This window comes from Molothrus ater, chromosome Z (assembly GCF_012460135.2).
Source record: "Molothrus ater isolate BHLD 08-10-18 breed brown headed cowbird chromosome Z, BPBGC_Mater_1.1, whole genome shotgun sequence".
Classification (NCBI taxonomy): Eukaryota; Metazoa; Chordata; class Aves; order Passeriformes; family Icteridae; genus Molothrus; species Molothrus ater.
Window position 1 is genome coordinate 25494390 of NC_050511.2, and position 17372 is coordinate 25511761.

The 17372-nt window shown below is 38.0% G+C and overlaps 1 protein-coding gene across 3 annotated transcripts in view; it reads right to left on the reverse strand.

Annotated features, from left to right (window-relative positions):
- TNPO1 (transportin 1) overlaps positions 1 to 17372 on the reverse strand; it is a 73984-nt gene that overhangs the window by 53230 nt on the left and 3382 nt on the right. For all 3 annotated transcript variants that reach the window (XR_004982034.2, XM_036402867.2, XM_036402868.2), the window contains exons 2-4: positions 3622 to 3804; positions 3333 to 3446; positions 792 to 867 (exon numbers count right to left, since the gene is read on the reverse strand). Coding sequence is in view for 2 of the 3 variants with exons in the window: in XM_036402867.2 (XP_036258760.1) it covers positions 792 to 867; positions 3333 to 3437 (181 nt within the window). In the remaining variant the exon portion in view is untranslated. The remainder of the gene's footprint in view (positions 1 to 791; positions 868 to 3332; positions 3447 to 3621; positions 3805 to 17372) is intronic.

A 17372-nucleotide genomic window follows, 5' to 3' on the forward strand; every position in this document is an offset into this window, starting at 1 on the left:
GATGTGAAACATCAAGTGGCAGAAAAAGCACTAGTAGCAGAACACTAAAGGAAAAAAACCTAGAAAACTACCCGAACAACCAAACACAATTACAAACACATGTAAAGAAACAGATGTGCTAAAGCAGACCTTTAAACAAATTTTCCTTTCTCTGTCAAAGACACCTCAAAACAATAGCTGTAGTCCACTGAGAAGACAATCTTTCACACACCCTGAACACAAAGTAATTGGCTGAATTTACCAACTGGTAAAGGCTATAAACTATGTCATATACAGTGTGTACTGTAATGTCCATAACAATAGAACAACATGATTGATTTCTAACTTTTTTTTACTACAAGTAAATCTTCAGAATGACAATTATGACAGACATCTTTGGACAACTCTAAATATGTAGTCTTCAAAGTATTTAGCAGTCCCCTTACTACAGAGATAATTATCATAATTGAACTTAGCAGTATGTTTTAGAATGTATATAGTCATGATTCACCACAGTTATTCCACAACTTTACTGCAGTCCAATAGAGGCATAATGCTCTAACATTCTCAGAAGATTTCATGGGCCATTTAGAATGGATTTCATTCTAAGGCTGATACTGCAAGTACTAATAAGTTATCAGATTTTTTTCCCCACAAAGACCACTGAGTGCACTGAATTCTACATGACTATAGACAGGTCAACCAATCAGGAAGCTGACTAGAGCCAGCTCTTTCTTTCTTTGAAGCAAAACAATAAATTTCTTTTTGAAAGCCAAAAAATTAAAATAAAAGTCACTATCTCAAGAACTTACCTTCAGACTTCAACTTTGTAAGAACAAAAATCAGATAGTTGTTGAAATCTGGATACTGATTAAGTTGTTCTAGTTTCTGAAGAGAAAAACTGTTAAGGAAAGTTGAATCTTTACATACAATATTTACAGCTTTCTGGACACAATGATTGAATTGATGTAGCAGTACATAACAAATATAACAATCAGCTGTGACTATAACCTCATGACATACAGAGTATGAACAACCTAAAAACAGTTTCTGTAATTTTCTCACTGAAGCAATAGCTTTTAGTTATGGGGAAGTCTAAAGTAATCCATGGGCAGACATAAAAATTAACAGATCCTTAAAGATATCTGTAAAGCTGTATCACTGGAACAGACAGCTCAACATTACCAACAACTGTGTAGTCAAATGGATCAAAATGTAACAGAATGGAGAAGAAAGAACAAAAAGAGCGGTATTTAAGAGAAACTTAATGAGAAAACACTTAATTGGTCTATGAAATTAAGACTACTTCTTGGACCAATTTTCTTAGCAACTTCTTCACCCACTTAACTTTTTTCATTCCATGAAACATACAATAAATTAAACTGAAAAATATCTGAAACCATACTAATTTATAACTTTACTAACAAAGGGTTTTAGCTTATGTATCCTTCCCACTTCATTGCATTTGACACCTGAACACCCAAGTGTGCTAAACAGCATCATAAAGAAACAGCATTGCAGAATAAATGCACAACTTTTTTGATTTTTTTCTACAAAAAATTATGGACTAAGTACTTTAAATTTGAAACCATTAATCACAACCCCACTTGGACATGGTATTAAACAGCATCCTAGAACACAACAGACATCATAATTCCTTTCTTTTTGTGTGTGGAACCTTTACACACAGACACACACACAAAGCCTTCTACCTCTAACCTTTACTAGCCAACATCAACACAGCAGGGAGTTTTCACTATCACTTAAAAAGAATTTCAAGCATCAGTTGAAAGGACTTTTGTTCAGTTAAGTTCTATACATCATCAAGACAGACAGCATCACTTATACTGCCCATCATGCATATATGATGCTATAGCTTAATAACCAAACAAGATGTAATTAAATTATTTGAAGCAAAGCTTTAAAGTGTAATTTTACACTAAAGCTACATTATAAACATTGTTCCTATAAACTTTGATATGTTAAATACTAAAGAGCATCAGTTTAAGCTTGGGGCATTATCAGAAGACTACTTCCTTAGACTCTAGGATTTTTCAAAGAAAGCAATCATACTTTAAAAATGTAGAACACAGCTGAAAGAACAAGATGATGAAGATGCAATTGACCTTCACTTTTCAGACAGGAGCAGAAACCTTCCTGACAGTCACTGCATTTGCTACAAAAGTCTAGAAGTGGAGCAAATTTGGCTTAAATCTAAACTCTTAATATAAATATATACAGACACACATATGTTCTTACCTACTTAAATAAACTCTGTTGCCTTCTGTGGAGACCTTCAAGAAAATGCCTTAAATAAAAAGAGATCCAGGTAACAAAACTCCTCATAGAATTTCAGCACTTCTATAAATTTCATAGCACTTATGGCTAGTGCAAGGAGCAGGAAACAATAGATGAGACCTTTATTTTTTAAGGCCTATACTTCTATCAGTCTTAATTTAAGGTTTTGCTTTCTCAATCCTTACTTCTTAAAACCTTGGTATTCACTACTTCTACAATGAAGAGTAACCAGCAGGGAGGGGTGGGGGGGAGGGCCGCGGTGGGAAGGGGAAGAGGAGGGATGGGAGTGAAAAAACATCAATCCACAACACCAAATCAAAGCAGTACAAGAAGCTACGTACTGTAGAGCTCCTAATTTTCGTGAATTTTAAAGAGCCGAGTTTCAAGATCAAGCTTACAGACAAATAAAAACATCCTGACCACGCACCAAAATGCGCAGTGTCAGAACCAGCAGGCCCACGAGGGCGCGCAGGCAGCGGCTCTGCCAGCGGCACTACCCCCACCAGCTACGGCTTTCACCTCGAATCCCGGCCCCAGATTACTTCGAGAGGCCCCAGCTCGCCCCCTCTCTGCCGCGGGGACAGCAGGCACACCCCCCGGGGCACTCCCGGCCCCCTCGGCGGGACCCGCCGGGCCGAGGGCCCCGTTCCCGCCTGGCCGCCCTGGGGGCTGGGCGGGGGAACCCGAAAGAGCGGCGGATATCGGCGGAGACGCGCCCGCTTTGAAAATAAATAAATAAATTTGAAAAAAGGCCCCCTATGGTCAAACCCAAAGCGGCCCTTGTCTCTGGACTAGCAACAGGTGCCCAGTGCCCGCCGGGTGAAGGCGGCCCCGCGGCCCACAGGCCGCCTCGGCGGTTCAAACGCCGCGCCACGGCTGCCCGCTCCGGCCAGGGCTCGGCCTCCCGTGTTGCGGCGGCTCCCTGGCCGGGCCGAGCCGGGCAGGCCCAGCTGCCGCAGCGCCGGCCCCGCTGCCGCGCAGGCCACGCTCCCCCCGCCCGCCCGCGGCCGCCCCCGGCCCACTCTCGGGGCCCCGCCAGCCTCGGCCAAGGATACTTGTTGAACGGCTCTCTGCGTGGTGGTGTCCGGGGACTGGGACTCCTTGAGCAGCTGCAGGATCTGCTGGAGCCCCTGCTCGTCGGGCTTCCACTCGTACTCCATCTTGGCTGTCTGGAAAACAGCAGACAACAGGCGGCCGCGGTTGGCGGCGCGGCAGGGCCCGAGCGGGGGCGGGCGGAGATGAAGGAAGGCCGGGCCAGGGAAGGGGCGCGGCAGTGCCCGCTCCGCTCCGGCTCTCGTGCCCCCACGCACCCCAGCAGCCGCTGGAGAGACGCAGGACACCGACCTGCTCCCGCTGCTTCCGCGCTGAGCAGAGACTGAGTCACGACGAATTTGTGATCCGGCCCGAAGAGCCGCCTCGCGTCCTGCTGGGTCCTAGCGCCGAGCACGGCTCCGCCCGCCTGGGCCGCCTCGGGGCCGCCGGCGCCGCCGTCCGCCTTTCCCCAGTGCGTCCCACACTGCCAGGGGCCTGCGGGCGACAGAACGCGAGCACCTCAATACTGGCCGACGGGAAACGGGGAGCCCACGCCGCCCACCCGAGAACAGACAGAAACCTCCAGCGAACGGGACAGGCGAGGAGCGGAGGGACGCCCCGGGCCCGGCCCAGGCCCCTGGGATAGCGCCCGGCAACGAGTGCGAGGCTCCCGCCTTGCCACGGAAGAGATGTGCGGGCGCGAAATCAGAGCCCGGGGTCAGGAACGTGGTACCTGCTGCACATCTACGTCATTTGGCTGAGCGCTGAGCAGATCTCAGAGGTTCCCAATTCCCCATGTAAAGAGGGAAAAGGACAAAGTACGCATGGAAGTAGGGGGAGGTTGGGGTGTGCAAACTCCACAGAAACTGCTTTGAATATCCACTGTATCTTAAACTTTGACCCCAAAAATATCACGGGAGATCTCGAGTTAAAATTGATAATTTAGATACATATGTATATATGTAAAATATGCATTACACATGTATGTATGCAGTTATTTTTATGTAATATACTAACAGAATAATACATGCTGTTTAAAACTGGTCTAAAACGTGAAAGTGAAAGACAGTAATTCCATGGTTTTTACAACCTTACTGTTAGCCACTGTGTAAGCACCTCACTTGACATGAAAACTAGTTTCTGCTGCAGTACAGAACTCAGTTGAAACATTACAATCTCAGCTGTAACAACTGTTGAGAGGCATTGAGGACAGGGAACAATACTGATTCCTAAAGGTGCATCCCAGATAATTTGCTGCATGCCTCTTTGTCTCACCTCCCCAACACTGACTGTCCAGTCCAAGGTTCTAAGAAGTGTCCTTAGCTAACTTTTCTTCTATTACTATGTGATGATATTATTGAAGGAGACAAAATCAGTATTGCAACTAGTGCTGTAGTTATCACAGGACTTTCTGGGAGACAACAAAAGCTGAGCACCTCTTGAGAGTTTGCAGTACCTAAAGATGAAGTCAGTAAGGCAGGTACATAAAGACATGCCACTACTTAGTAGGAAAGAATAGGCACAAGATTTACATGAGATTTTTCTGATCAGGGTGAATCTCCACTCATTTTCCTCCAATATAGGAACATGTCAAAACAAAAGGTTTTTGATACAGACCATTAAAACTGATGTTAATGGCTCCCACTGTATGGGCAGGAGAGATCTTTCTGGGATGTGTGCATAGCTGGAACAGATGAAAGCTGAAGTCCAACAAATCAGGAAAGAGCTAATGTGGGCCTCATTCACCTAACTGTGCCTTAGAAGTAAGGTTGTAGAAACTTGATGTTTCTTGATGTACTTCTCCCACATCTGTCAAGTTTGTTTGAACTTGATTAGAGCTTCAAAAGTTACTATTCAGAAATTTTGACACAAGGATTATATCTGTCTAATATTATCTGGAAACCAAGCGTGCTAAAGAAGAACAACATTAAAGACAGGAAACAAGGGAAAGAAAGGAAGATTGAGAGACAGAACAGGAAAGAGCAGGGAGAGAGAGAAGCATGACATGGATCCATAAGTTTCCTTTCCAAGAATGTAACTAGAATTCAGTCCTGGTAAGAATTTCCACTTCAGCAGTGGAAAGGACAGAAAAAAGCCTACAAATTGAAGTATGAATGGGAGCCTCTACAGAAGACGTCTAGTGGAGATGTTTAAGTGCTTTACATGACCATCCTCCAAGACAGGTTAGAATAATTTATGAGACATTATCAAGATGAGAAGGTATTCTGCAAGATGAGATGTCTCTTTCAGCTTCTATATATGAAACCTGTATGAAACCTGAGGAGGAACCTATCTCTAGTCCTCCAAATTATGTAAGGAAGCAGAAATCAAAATAATTTTACTGGGACAAGGAAAAAACCTTTAGGTTGAAAGCATTACAGAAAAAAAGATAAAATTGTTTATTTCTGTATTGCATTTATATATCTGTATGCTATGCCTTTTTTGTTTTCTACTACCTGTTTTCCCCAAGCAAAAATCTTCTTGTATAGAAAGGAAATCAGAATCAATGTTAAACAAAGTACCCAAGGCATGAATGCTGCCCTCCAAAACACAGCCTGGTTCATCCCACTTGATCAGCAAAATGCAGCAGAATTAAATTTGACACAATTAATCTACATAATTTTAAGATTAAGATTTAAGAAGCTCTCTGAAGAGAGAAGCCTTATAAATGCTGAGGAATATTTGATTTCTCTGTTATCCAGACTCCAGATGTCATGCACTAGCCATAATCCACTATTATCACAATGTGTAATACTGAAAACAAACTAACAAAACAATTACATGCCCAAACACCTATATCTTTAAGATATTTATCTCTTCACAGACCTTGCAATTTTCTACTTAAGTGTCCACAAAAAGCCTATACAATTTATTTTCTTCTGTTTTCTTGACCTCTTCCATTTCCCTCCCAGAATTCCCCATTAAGGCTGAAATGACACATACCTGGCATACAAGGAAACAAAAGAAATGGCTACAATATGTACTGCTGCTAAATTATTCAAAATCCAGGTTTTCTTAGAGTAGTAGCTGGGAATGCATGAGATAGGCTTTGATTCTTGCTTCTTCCCAAGGTGATTAACCCAACTTTTTTCTGCAAAGTCTCCTTACCATCACATTGGAATGCATTTGGTTCTAGGTCTTTAATCTCTCCTGCTGCTTTTCATTATGTTATAAACAGATGCTAACAGGAACTTGGATTAGAATCTGGTTTCTGATCAGCAACATGTATTAATTGACACTCAAAACACATACAGACAGAACAAATAGGAGATTCATAATAGAATACCCATCCCATCCCTCCATAGTCTCAGTGTACTTACAAAAGAAACCAGAAACTGGTGCAAATCCCTCCCAACAATCAACCAGAAAATAGACTGAGGTCTGCAGTTCTAGGAAGATGTCCCATCCCTCAAATGACATCGATTCCAATCTGTACATTTGGAAACTACAACTTTTCACTGCCAGTGGTTTTGAAACTAGTTTCAAGTAATTATTCTCTAATAAAAATTAATTCTCAAAACAGTCCTAATTTCAGAACTGTTAGACAGTTTCAGCCTCTTAATCCTTTAGAAAATTTTTCCCATTCTTTAGTTTTATTCCATTGGTAATATTAGAATCTTTTTAAAAATTTTGAGAGAATTCTAATAGCATTCTTTTTGGCATAAAATTCAGACACTGTAAGCCATAGTATTGGTATTTAATAATGGTAATCAATCATTCAATCAATTGCTAAAATTCAGCCTTCTGAATTTCCACACAAACTGCTTATAGTGTTTTTCTGCAAAGGACTATATGCACCAAGGAAATAACACATATTCCATAATAGCTTTCTGTGTAAACCCTCTTATGTCAAGCTAAGAGTGATGTAGATTAAGAAAAGCAGAAAAAAAGCTCTCATAACACAGAATAAATGTGTTTATGTGAAGGAGCTCATGCAGAATAGCTACTGCTATACTATTTTGCAATGCTTTGTGCCTGGAGACATGCCCTAAGCTTTCACTTCAGAAGAATACTGGTAGTCCTCACATCCAACATATCAAATAAGCATCCATTCTGAAACATTTGATGCAGTCTGAGTTCAGCTGTATGATACAAGATTAACATTTATTACACAATTAATTTGAATAGTCTTAGCAAGAAGACAGTTTGACCCTATGAAGCACACCAGAGGGGTTACTAAGGAGATGCTATGAAGACAGTTTGAAAGGATTTTGTGTGCCTCACTGAAATGTCTATGAAATTAATTTTCTACTTTTCCAGGGCTGATTGGTTATGATATAAGGATTGTTTTAAACAGAAACAAAGCAAACTTTAGAAAAATATCTTTAAGATGAAGTCTCAACATTACTTTAATTTGTGTTGTATAAAAATCAGAGACAGAAGAGGCTGTAGGCTTACTGTTTTCTAATGCAACACTAAGCAATTCCACTACTGCAAGTGTAATTCTGTTGAAGGTAGAACTTTGTGGTTAAGACTAGCACAAAGGGTATTAACTTGTCAAATGGAGTGGAATCTCTTCCTCGTAACTAAGGTTGAGAAAAACCCCTCATTTTTAAGAGCTCTTCAATGTCACACTGGATGATAAAAGACCAAGAGGAAAATCACCTAGCAGAAGATTAACCAAATTCAACTTGATGCATCATATAATCATAAGCCTTGGTCTAAAGAAAAAAGTTTTGTGAAATGTACCAAACTAAGAATGTGCTTCATTGGTAGGATTAAGACTACCTTAAAAAATAACTTTTTTATTATCTATAGACAGAATTTCTTCTACCTCTGAGGAGCAATTCGACAACAACATTCAAAGCAGCAAATATCTGGGCTTTGAGGTAATATAATTTCAGATTTGTGTACTGTTAACTGACCTTTGTTTCCTACTGTTATTCATTCTCTCTGGTCAGTAGGTCTAGGAGCTGAATAAGCTGAAGAAACTGAGAGAAATGTTAGCTTTCTACCCTCCTGAGGTAATTCTAGCTAGAGTTCATTCTGTCTTATGTTGTGTATGAAACTAGAAGTTGTGTACATGTACAAATGTTCCCATAGTACAACACCTTGTAAAGAAGCTGAACTCAAATTTCCTAGAGCACTGGGATTTCAATATTTGAGGCAAATAAATCTATAATGTGATTTGCTGCCTGTAGAACGCTATCAATTTGATGATAGACTTTTTTTGAAGGTATCTACAGTTACAACAAGGTATCTGCTCATGAAATTTGTTACACTGTTGCCAGTGTGAAAGGGAGAGCTGTTATGGCTCATTATTGTTGAAGTCGCCATCCATGATTTCATGGCTTCGTTTTTCAAAAGTGAGGAGTAGTATTTCTTTTTGCAGATAATGTCTGTAAAAGCCTGCACCGTGGAATCCCATTGAACAGATGAAATAGTACTCAGGAAGACCAACAGCCTGCAATTCCACTCCATTGACAGAAGTACATTCCCTCTTTATTTAATGAAATACCTCTGCTTCTCATGCATCAAATGAGCATAGAGAAAAGAGCACAGCAATACAGTTTCCATATATATGAAGGTACAAAACCATCACACCAATGCAGATAAAATGGATGACCAGCCTCAGCATGCACTAATATTCCTTGTTTTGTAGAACAATTAAGACTTAATTCAAATTAGGATAACAAACACCAATATATATAGCACAGGCTTATTACAGGTCAGAACTGAAACCCAAATCTCTTGCTGTTTCATGGTTTCAATTAGACACACAACATTTTCAGCTACAGGAACAAAAACCAACCAAGCTTTCACCAACTACAAAATCATTACAAGCATTTTGATTTCAAATTCTGCTTTGACAGGATGAAACACATTAATGATAACACCATTGTTATCATTAATGAAATGTCCAGCTGAATGAAGTTGTAGACAGTGCAAAATTGCAAAGATCTAGACTTAAAATGCCTTTGATCAACTAATCTAGACAAGGATGCACCATCTCTTCAAATGTATCAGTATGAGAGGACAAGAGGAAATGACCTTAAGCTGAGACAGGCGAGATTCTGATATTAGAAAAAAAAATTCACTGTTAGGGTGGTCAAGCATTGTTACAGGGGCCCAAAGAGGTGGTGGAGTCCTCATCCCTGGAGGTGTTCAACAAGCATCTGTACCTGGCACTGGCTTATGTAGTTTAGTGGTGACAGTGGTTGTGCTGGATGGGTGATTGGACTGGATGAGCTTTTAGGTCCCTTCCAATCTTGATGATTCTATGATTCTATGATCATTTCTTTCCACAGCTAGAGATACCAAGTGGAAAATGATTTGCCCGACTGTAATCACACACACTGGATACTAAAATACGTGCTTTTAATGCTGGCAGTCAGAAAACAATCTAAAACTCAGTGGAGAGCTGTTTGAGAAAAACATCACCTCATGAATTTGTGACAAAGAATACCAGATCAACCAGCTAAAATCTTAAATGGTAGAGGGAGTAAGTGAGTGTACAAAGGATGAAAGGCATCATTCTTGCGAGTCCAGTCTTATTTAAACCTCTACTAAAATTTTATGTCTGAAATCCAGCATGTGCTTTTTGCCTGCTTAAAATTGTTTTAAGCATTATTAGTGTCAAGTGCTTATGAACCGTATTCTACTCTCTACTTATAGTATACAGTAAGATTTCTTTCTCTGAGCTGTAAGAGGCAAAGCAAATGGTATCTGTTGGAGGATTTTTGCTGAACTTCAGTTTTTCTACTTGGTAATTCAGGCTTCCCTAAGATGCAGACAAAAATCAAAATGATACACAGCTTTTGAACCTGTTCCTTGTGATAGATCAGAATGCAGACTTTTGAAAACATCTGAGGAAACTAGCAGATTTAACTTACAAACAAAATTACAGCTGAAAATAACCTTATGCATGGATGGGTATAAGGCTGTGAAAAAAGAGATGCAGTCCCTGAAATTCTAGCATTCACTTTCTTTCAGGTATACAATCATTCTTATCAACTAACAGAGATTAATAAAAATAATGACACTAACAGTTGCATGATTCCTGTTTTGACTTACTGCACGGTTGAGCAGGTGCAAATCTTGGAAGGAGTGTCATACAGTGAGAGACTCCACAGTGCCCTTTCCTCTCACAATGGTTTAGCTAAGACAGACAGGGCCTGTTCATGAGCCCTGGTGGCATAGGCACATGATAAACATCTGCTGCTCTTCTTTTACAATAATGTTTGCAGACAAAATCATCCCTGCTATTAAATACAGCAAATGTAAAGGAGATAACACCTCATCATGGAACAGTGTCAAATTTGGGGAAGTTCTTGGCCCTGAAAAGAATGCATTGTTTATTTAAAATAAGGTTATTCACCATTATTTTAAAAAAACTTAATCTAAGTAAGTGGTGATCTGTTTTTAAGCTAGTGTAAAAAAATTCTGCACAATCTTGAACCAAAATACATCATAGTTCTCCAATTGTTGTCAATATGTAGGTGCTTATAAACCAACCAAGTTTTGTGCAAAATATATATAAGTACTGATATATACCCCATGAAACAGTTCACTAATTTAAATTCCTTTTTGTACAACGCTATCTTTACAATCATAAAAAATAATAATACATTAGAGGATAAAAATTAGGAATCTCACTAATAAGAAAGAGAACTTGTAAAGGTGCTGAAGACCTTTTGCTAGTAGAAAGAAGTAACAAATACAATTCAAATGGCATATGTATTTTTAAGTATGTTTTGATGCATAAATGAGGTAAAAACAATCTATTGTGGAAAAGAAAAGCTAAATTAAAACCAAATACAAAAATTTAAATCTTTTGGCCTTCCAATTAAAATTATTAAAATTAGTTATTTTACACTGTTTAAATCATACCGCTGTCTTTTCATAGTATGCACCCAATGTAAAGAAACCAACTGTAAAGAAAATTCAAAATACTGAGAAGTCTCCTCTGGAATGCGCATCAGGCATAATTTGAATTCAGTATAGAGTTCAAGGCAAAAATGATATTGGGAGCCTTAAGACCTGATTAATCAGGATTAGGTGTTATTTTTACTTCTTGGCAAAAAACCTTGCATCCCAGCGTACACAGAATTCAGAACCACACAGTCGTCTACTTTCCTCCCAGTCTTTTTCTGAACACTCTTATGTGTTTTAAAACCTTTACACACAGAACATGCACTAAGACATGCACCTGTCTGACAGTGACACTGCCACTGTCTGATCTGTCATTGGTAACAACAGTGGTGCTTCGGTGATACTTGCAATACTGACAGCAACAGCGCTGGCTGAAACATCATCACTGGTCATTGTAATAGAATGCTAGTGTATTTTTCCCTGCATAGCTGATGAATTTCCTTACTGCAGTGAGTGGCTTATCTAAGGTTCTTAAGATGCTGTTGCCTCAAGGAAATGGCAGTATTTCAGTTTCTATTAGTCCCTGTATGTCTCCAGTGAGCAGTTATCTGTCCTGCATAGGGATAAATGGGCGGAGTCATATATGAGCGGGCAGGTACACAAATGGAAGATCTACAGAAACCTTCAGAAAGAAACTGGAATTAAATCTTATCCAGTAAGCCTGAGTTCAGGGTGCTCTCTAATCTCCAATGTCAGATAAATATTCTGAAATTACATCCTTGTGGAAAAGGATGAGGAAATAATTACTGATCTGGAATGGAGCTTCTTCCAAAAGAGAATGTGTTAATCAGTGAGAGCAGTCAACTGCCCCAATCATACACATAAACAAAAGGATTACACACTACCCACCCTAATCAGAGAAGCAAAACTTTTAAGGTACATAAGGAAATAGGACCTATTGATCTTAATGAGAATGCTAAAGAATGACTGCACACTCCATTGGAAGCCTCAGATGAACAAGGGAGTAAAAACCAATGATGGATAAAGGCAGTACTGCCACTCCCAAACTGTTCCTGCATCTATATACACAGTGGAATTTGCAGACACATCAAAACCAATGTTTTTGCCTTCTATGAATATCAGTATTTTCAGATGGTAAGAAATTATATGAGTTGAATGTATGATTGTTTAATACAACAGTTACAATCCAAGCGTTTCAAGATTAACTTGGCAGAAATTTTGTGAGACAACTACAAAAGAACAGAGAAATGTCTGTCTAATTAAAGACAGATTATTGATGCAAATTAAAACAGTATTAAAAATTCCTAAAGAAATTTTCCAGTTTTCATCTGACCAAAGAAATAAAACTGACTGAATATTGTGGCAAGGAAAGATCTTAGGAGTGAAGACTGTTTCAATTATTAGATGCACAGTGAATATCTAATAGAATGGGCACAGGAAAAATGCTTCAACTTTTTCAGTTTAAGCATATTAAGTCGTATTCTAAATGCTCTTGGATGTGACATCTGAAGATGAGGTTTTAGAGAGGTCTCAGATTTCCAAATAAACAAGATATTCAAGTTGCTATAGTTTGAAGCCAACAGACATCACAGAAGAAAATTGAAGGAGTTCCTCTACACACATCTTCATGACCCTTTCCAGCAATGAGTGTTAAGAGATCACTGACTAATTACAGGTAGACTGTGGACTTACACTGTCTAGTTTTAAAAAAGGCACAAATACAGGAAGCAATTTAAAACCAAAACTATAACAGTTTAATTCTTACTGTATTCTCTCATTTCTAGCCTTGTTTTTTTAAAAAAGTATTCTCACAACTGTAGCTGTGAGATCAGTTTTGAAGCAATGTCAAACCAGTGTAAATGAAATTGCAAGCAAGTCTGAAGGCAAGCAATTCACCTTACCTAAAGCTCCTGTGCTGAAGTGGCTACATAGCTGTTTCTGCACAGATAGAGATTGTTACTCTACAGATGAATGATCCCATAAAATTCCTTGGGCAGTTTAATGCAGCCTTAATCAACTTGCTACCAGTCTCCTTGGCAATTCTTTTACCTTTCTGGTTAAAATGCAGCATTTCATGAAAGAAGAAACATTAGAAACCAAAAATTAAATTAGAAGTACATTCTGCACTTGGGTTAGAAAAGCAACTGAATCTGAACATTTAAAAAATGTAATTCAGGCTGAGGATGAGGAAGTTATTTGATGAGGAATTTATTTGTAATTCTTATTTAAGTTGTAAGTTTTTTATATTTTAGTAATTTAAATACTTATATGATGGTTTGTGGAGGATATTAAAATGTATTTGAATCAGAGACTACTTGCTGTGATCAGTTCTTTAGTCTAAATGATACATACATAAATTAATTCCCTTAAAAAGCTACAAACAAAACAACCAATACAAAACAAAAAATTCAAGGTTTTTAAAGGTTTGGTTTTCTTTTTCCCTTGCACAAAGATAAAAGAAATTTATTTAGTGGAGAAACTGTAATTTAAAATAATTCAATCTGCCTTAAATGCATAGGTCATATAATAAATTGAAGGCCACTTAAATATATTTTTAATAAAAACCAGTTGCAAATCACTTCACCAACTCCACTATATAAACTTGCTGGCATTCTACATACCATCTTTGTCTTAAAAAAGTAATGCAATCAGTACATGAAACATAAACCTATGAAAAGTTTACACTACAGTCACAGGCTAAACTGGCTATAGCCAAGATAATAAATTAATATCTCTCCCCTATATAAGTGTTCTGATACATTATCATAATGCAGAACGTGGTCTTTTTTCCCTGCTAGTGATTTTATGATCTTCACCTTGAGGATCAATTTATTGACCTGCACAATGCTTTCTCATATGATATCCTTTAAAATGTGTAATGCAAAAGGCATTCCAAGATACCTTCTACCCTTTCTCACATTTTATGTGGAAATTGTCTTTAGGTGAAATATTCGCAGAGGTCTTAAGTCTCTCTCATACTTCTTATTCTCCCTGTATTTGCCTACTGGAAAACATTTATATTCTATTTTGTAATTCAGTTGTAAACCATATGCAGAAAGGGCTGTTTTGTTACACATCTGACAAGTTAGAGCCACATATGTTTGGCTTCTGGGCACTACCATAAGTAAAAACTAAATATAAAATCATATATTAAATTGAAAAAAAAAAAGCTATTTTCTGCATAATATGGCAGCCAGGTTTTTTAACTTCTTTCAAATTAGCTTCAATAACAAAACTGACTATTTGACAATGTACTGAATGTCTTATATACACAGTGTCTAATATACAAAATGAAAACACTTCTATAAAAAATGGTCTTGCCTGATGTTTTAACACTGAGAGTGTTAAAGCTGTTCAGCATGGATAAAACCAATAATGACTTTAATATTTTTTCAGAGTTTCAAAATCAAACATAAAAGTCTAACCAAGGAACACAGAGGTTAGTTTCGAACACATTTTCAACTAAATTAGCATAATCTTAAAGGATGTGTGTGTAATAAATAGTTTTCTCTATTTAACACTTACGGAAAATGTGAACAGGATAGCTGAACTTCACTAAGGTAAACATTTGTTTTCCTTCTTTCAGACCTGCCTATAACAGGGATGAAGTAATTAAGCTACATACTACTGTTGCAATGGAGTAATGAATTTTATTATCTTGCATTGATATCACCTTCTGGAGGACCTAAGGATTAAATTGCAATGAAAATATTACACTATATCTAACCACTCTGAACTTGAGGTACCTCTGTAAGCTCCACAGAAGACACTAGAAGGGATGTTGCAGAGCTCAGAACCATGTACTACAGCACCTTTTCTAGAATTCCTTCTGACGTGTAATATTTTATCAGCAATATCAAATTCCAAATTAATTTTTAATGTCTTACTTTCTTATTTATCACTTTATCACACTTAATCCTAAGACTTAGGATTTTTGCTATTATCTCTGATAAAACAAGAGCAAGAAGAAAATGTGAAGAAAAAAAATATTATTTTCTATTATTGTTCTTCCTACTTGTAAAATTTTAGAACCAAATATATAGAAATATCACCTTTTATTTGCAAAAATACCAAGTCAGATTATGAATAATTCACTGGCCAACATTTAAAATTTCCACCACAGTTTAGGTCCAACTTGTATGTCCTCATGCAATTCAGAATAGTTATTTGTTTCCAGGGGTATACTATTTCTCCTATGCTCCAAGAAATAATTGTGGTTAAGAAATTGTCCTTATGTTAAATTAAATTGGCACTATTGCCCAAAGCCAGACCTACCAAGAGATCGTCAAAAGGCAGCCTCTGCTATCTCATTTAACCTTAAAAAAATAAAAAAAAATAAAAGAGAGAGAATCGCACCCCAATGGAACTAGAATTGTCAAAGCCTCACTATGATCCATTAGCTGTGTTACGTAGAACAAAAGATACAAGGTAAGGACAGTATTCACAATGTTTGGTAATTCTCAATCTCATGTGCTGATACAAAATTCATATTATTATTCATATAACTATTAAAAATATTAAAAAATATTAAAAATGCATCTTCAAATAGTCTATTAATTTTCATATATAGAAAATAAATATTTATTTTTAAAACATTATACAACAATAGCTGAGACTAAAAATAGAACCAACAAACAAAACAATCTACCCAACAACTGAACTCAGTGGTGTTTATATTCAAGACTAACCTAGAATTCCTTTATCAGCATCATCTTTTCCACCCCACATCTGAAAAGACTGCAACTGGAAGTAGCAACCAAAATACAGCATACCTTGAAATGTACAATGCAAATGAGGAATGCTTTGAATACTGCCAATTGTGCTGTATTTGATTTTTGTTTGCTATTTTGATTCTGTGTAATCACCAAGAAATTAAGAGAACCACTGGAATGGACAATGCTTAAGATAGGATTCCTTGCTAAACTGAAAATCATACTATTATCACAGATTGTAAAATATATTGCAAGTACACATTGGCTCAGAAAATAAACAGAATTATCTCCTGGGGGAATAGGGATTCTCCAGAAGCAAAGAACTGTGAAGTTACAGTGTGTTACCCACTTTTTAGTGGAGAAACAGAAGGAGACTATGCAAAGTCTTCTACAGGTACGTGGAAGATTTTGGAAGGAGGGTGTCTGAAGTCATTTGTCAATGTAATCAAATGACCAAATAAATTTTTACTTATGGTAGGTTAAAAAATGTTAAGACAGGAAGGTATCTGAAATATATTTGCACTTAGGGCATATGTGCTCTCTGTGTTACAGAGAATAATGAAACCAAATTAAGTTTTTTTTAACCAACCATTTCCCCTCATCAATTGACCTACTTCCATTTCTTTTTCAAGGGGCTCTAAAAGTATCTCTGCTCCAGACACCAATGTGGAGTCTGTTTTCTCATATGCAAGCAAAGAATGCAATTACATGAATCTTGTGTTCTTGTTAATATGATTCCCATTTGTTCAAAAGCTCTCATTCAAAGCTCATCTTGCTTGGTTTTAACTACTTTTCATGGGCCAGATTCAACAACTGAAGCTTCTGCCTCCTATGCAAAATTCATCTATTTGCATTACATTTAATGGACTGCAGTCACTCCTGATTTCCATAGACATGGCTTGGGGCTGTCTGCACAAGAAAAAATAATTTATTTTAATTTAAGGTTAGCTTTTTTTCCTGATAAATTGACTCAAGCAAAACTGATGCAAAACAGACTGAAATATCTGTTTGGATTTTTGCACTGATTTAGCTTATCTGGTAGAAGAAGAAATGTATGCTTTTTAGTCTCTGACAAAAATTACTCTGGCCTTTCCATGCTTGTCTGCTACTGATTTTTCTTCCTCGCCTATAAAAAAAGTGGCCTAAGTGTAGCACAAATGCCACTTATGCCTGTTTCAAAACTTAACTGAGCCACAGATTCTGGGTCTCACTGCTCCTATACAGCCAGCACAGCAATGGCCCCCTGGCCTCCATAAAACCCGAGGAAAGAGTCAGGAACTACTGCAGCCAACACAATGAATAACTCTGCTGTCCCCACACAGAGTGCACTTCTGGTTCAGGACAGAGGAAGAGGACCAAGACTGGTAAAGTAGGAAGAACAGGATTAAGGAGGTACATGAATGCAGGGGAAGCCAAGGTTCTACTTTTTCCTTCTGGAAGTGAAGGTTGATGATATGGGTATGTGGAGGAGAAATTATGTGACTGAAATCTGAAATAAAGAATAAACTTTTATGGGTG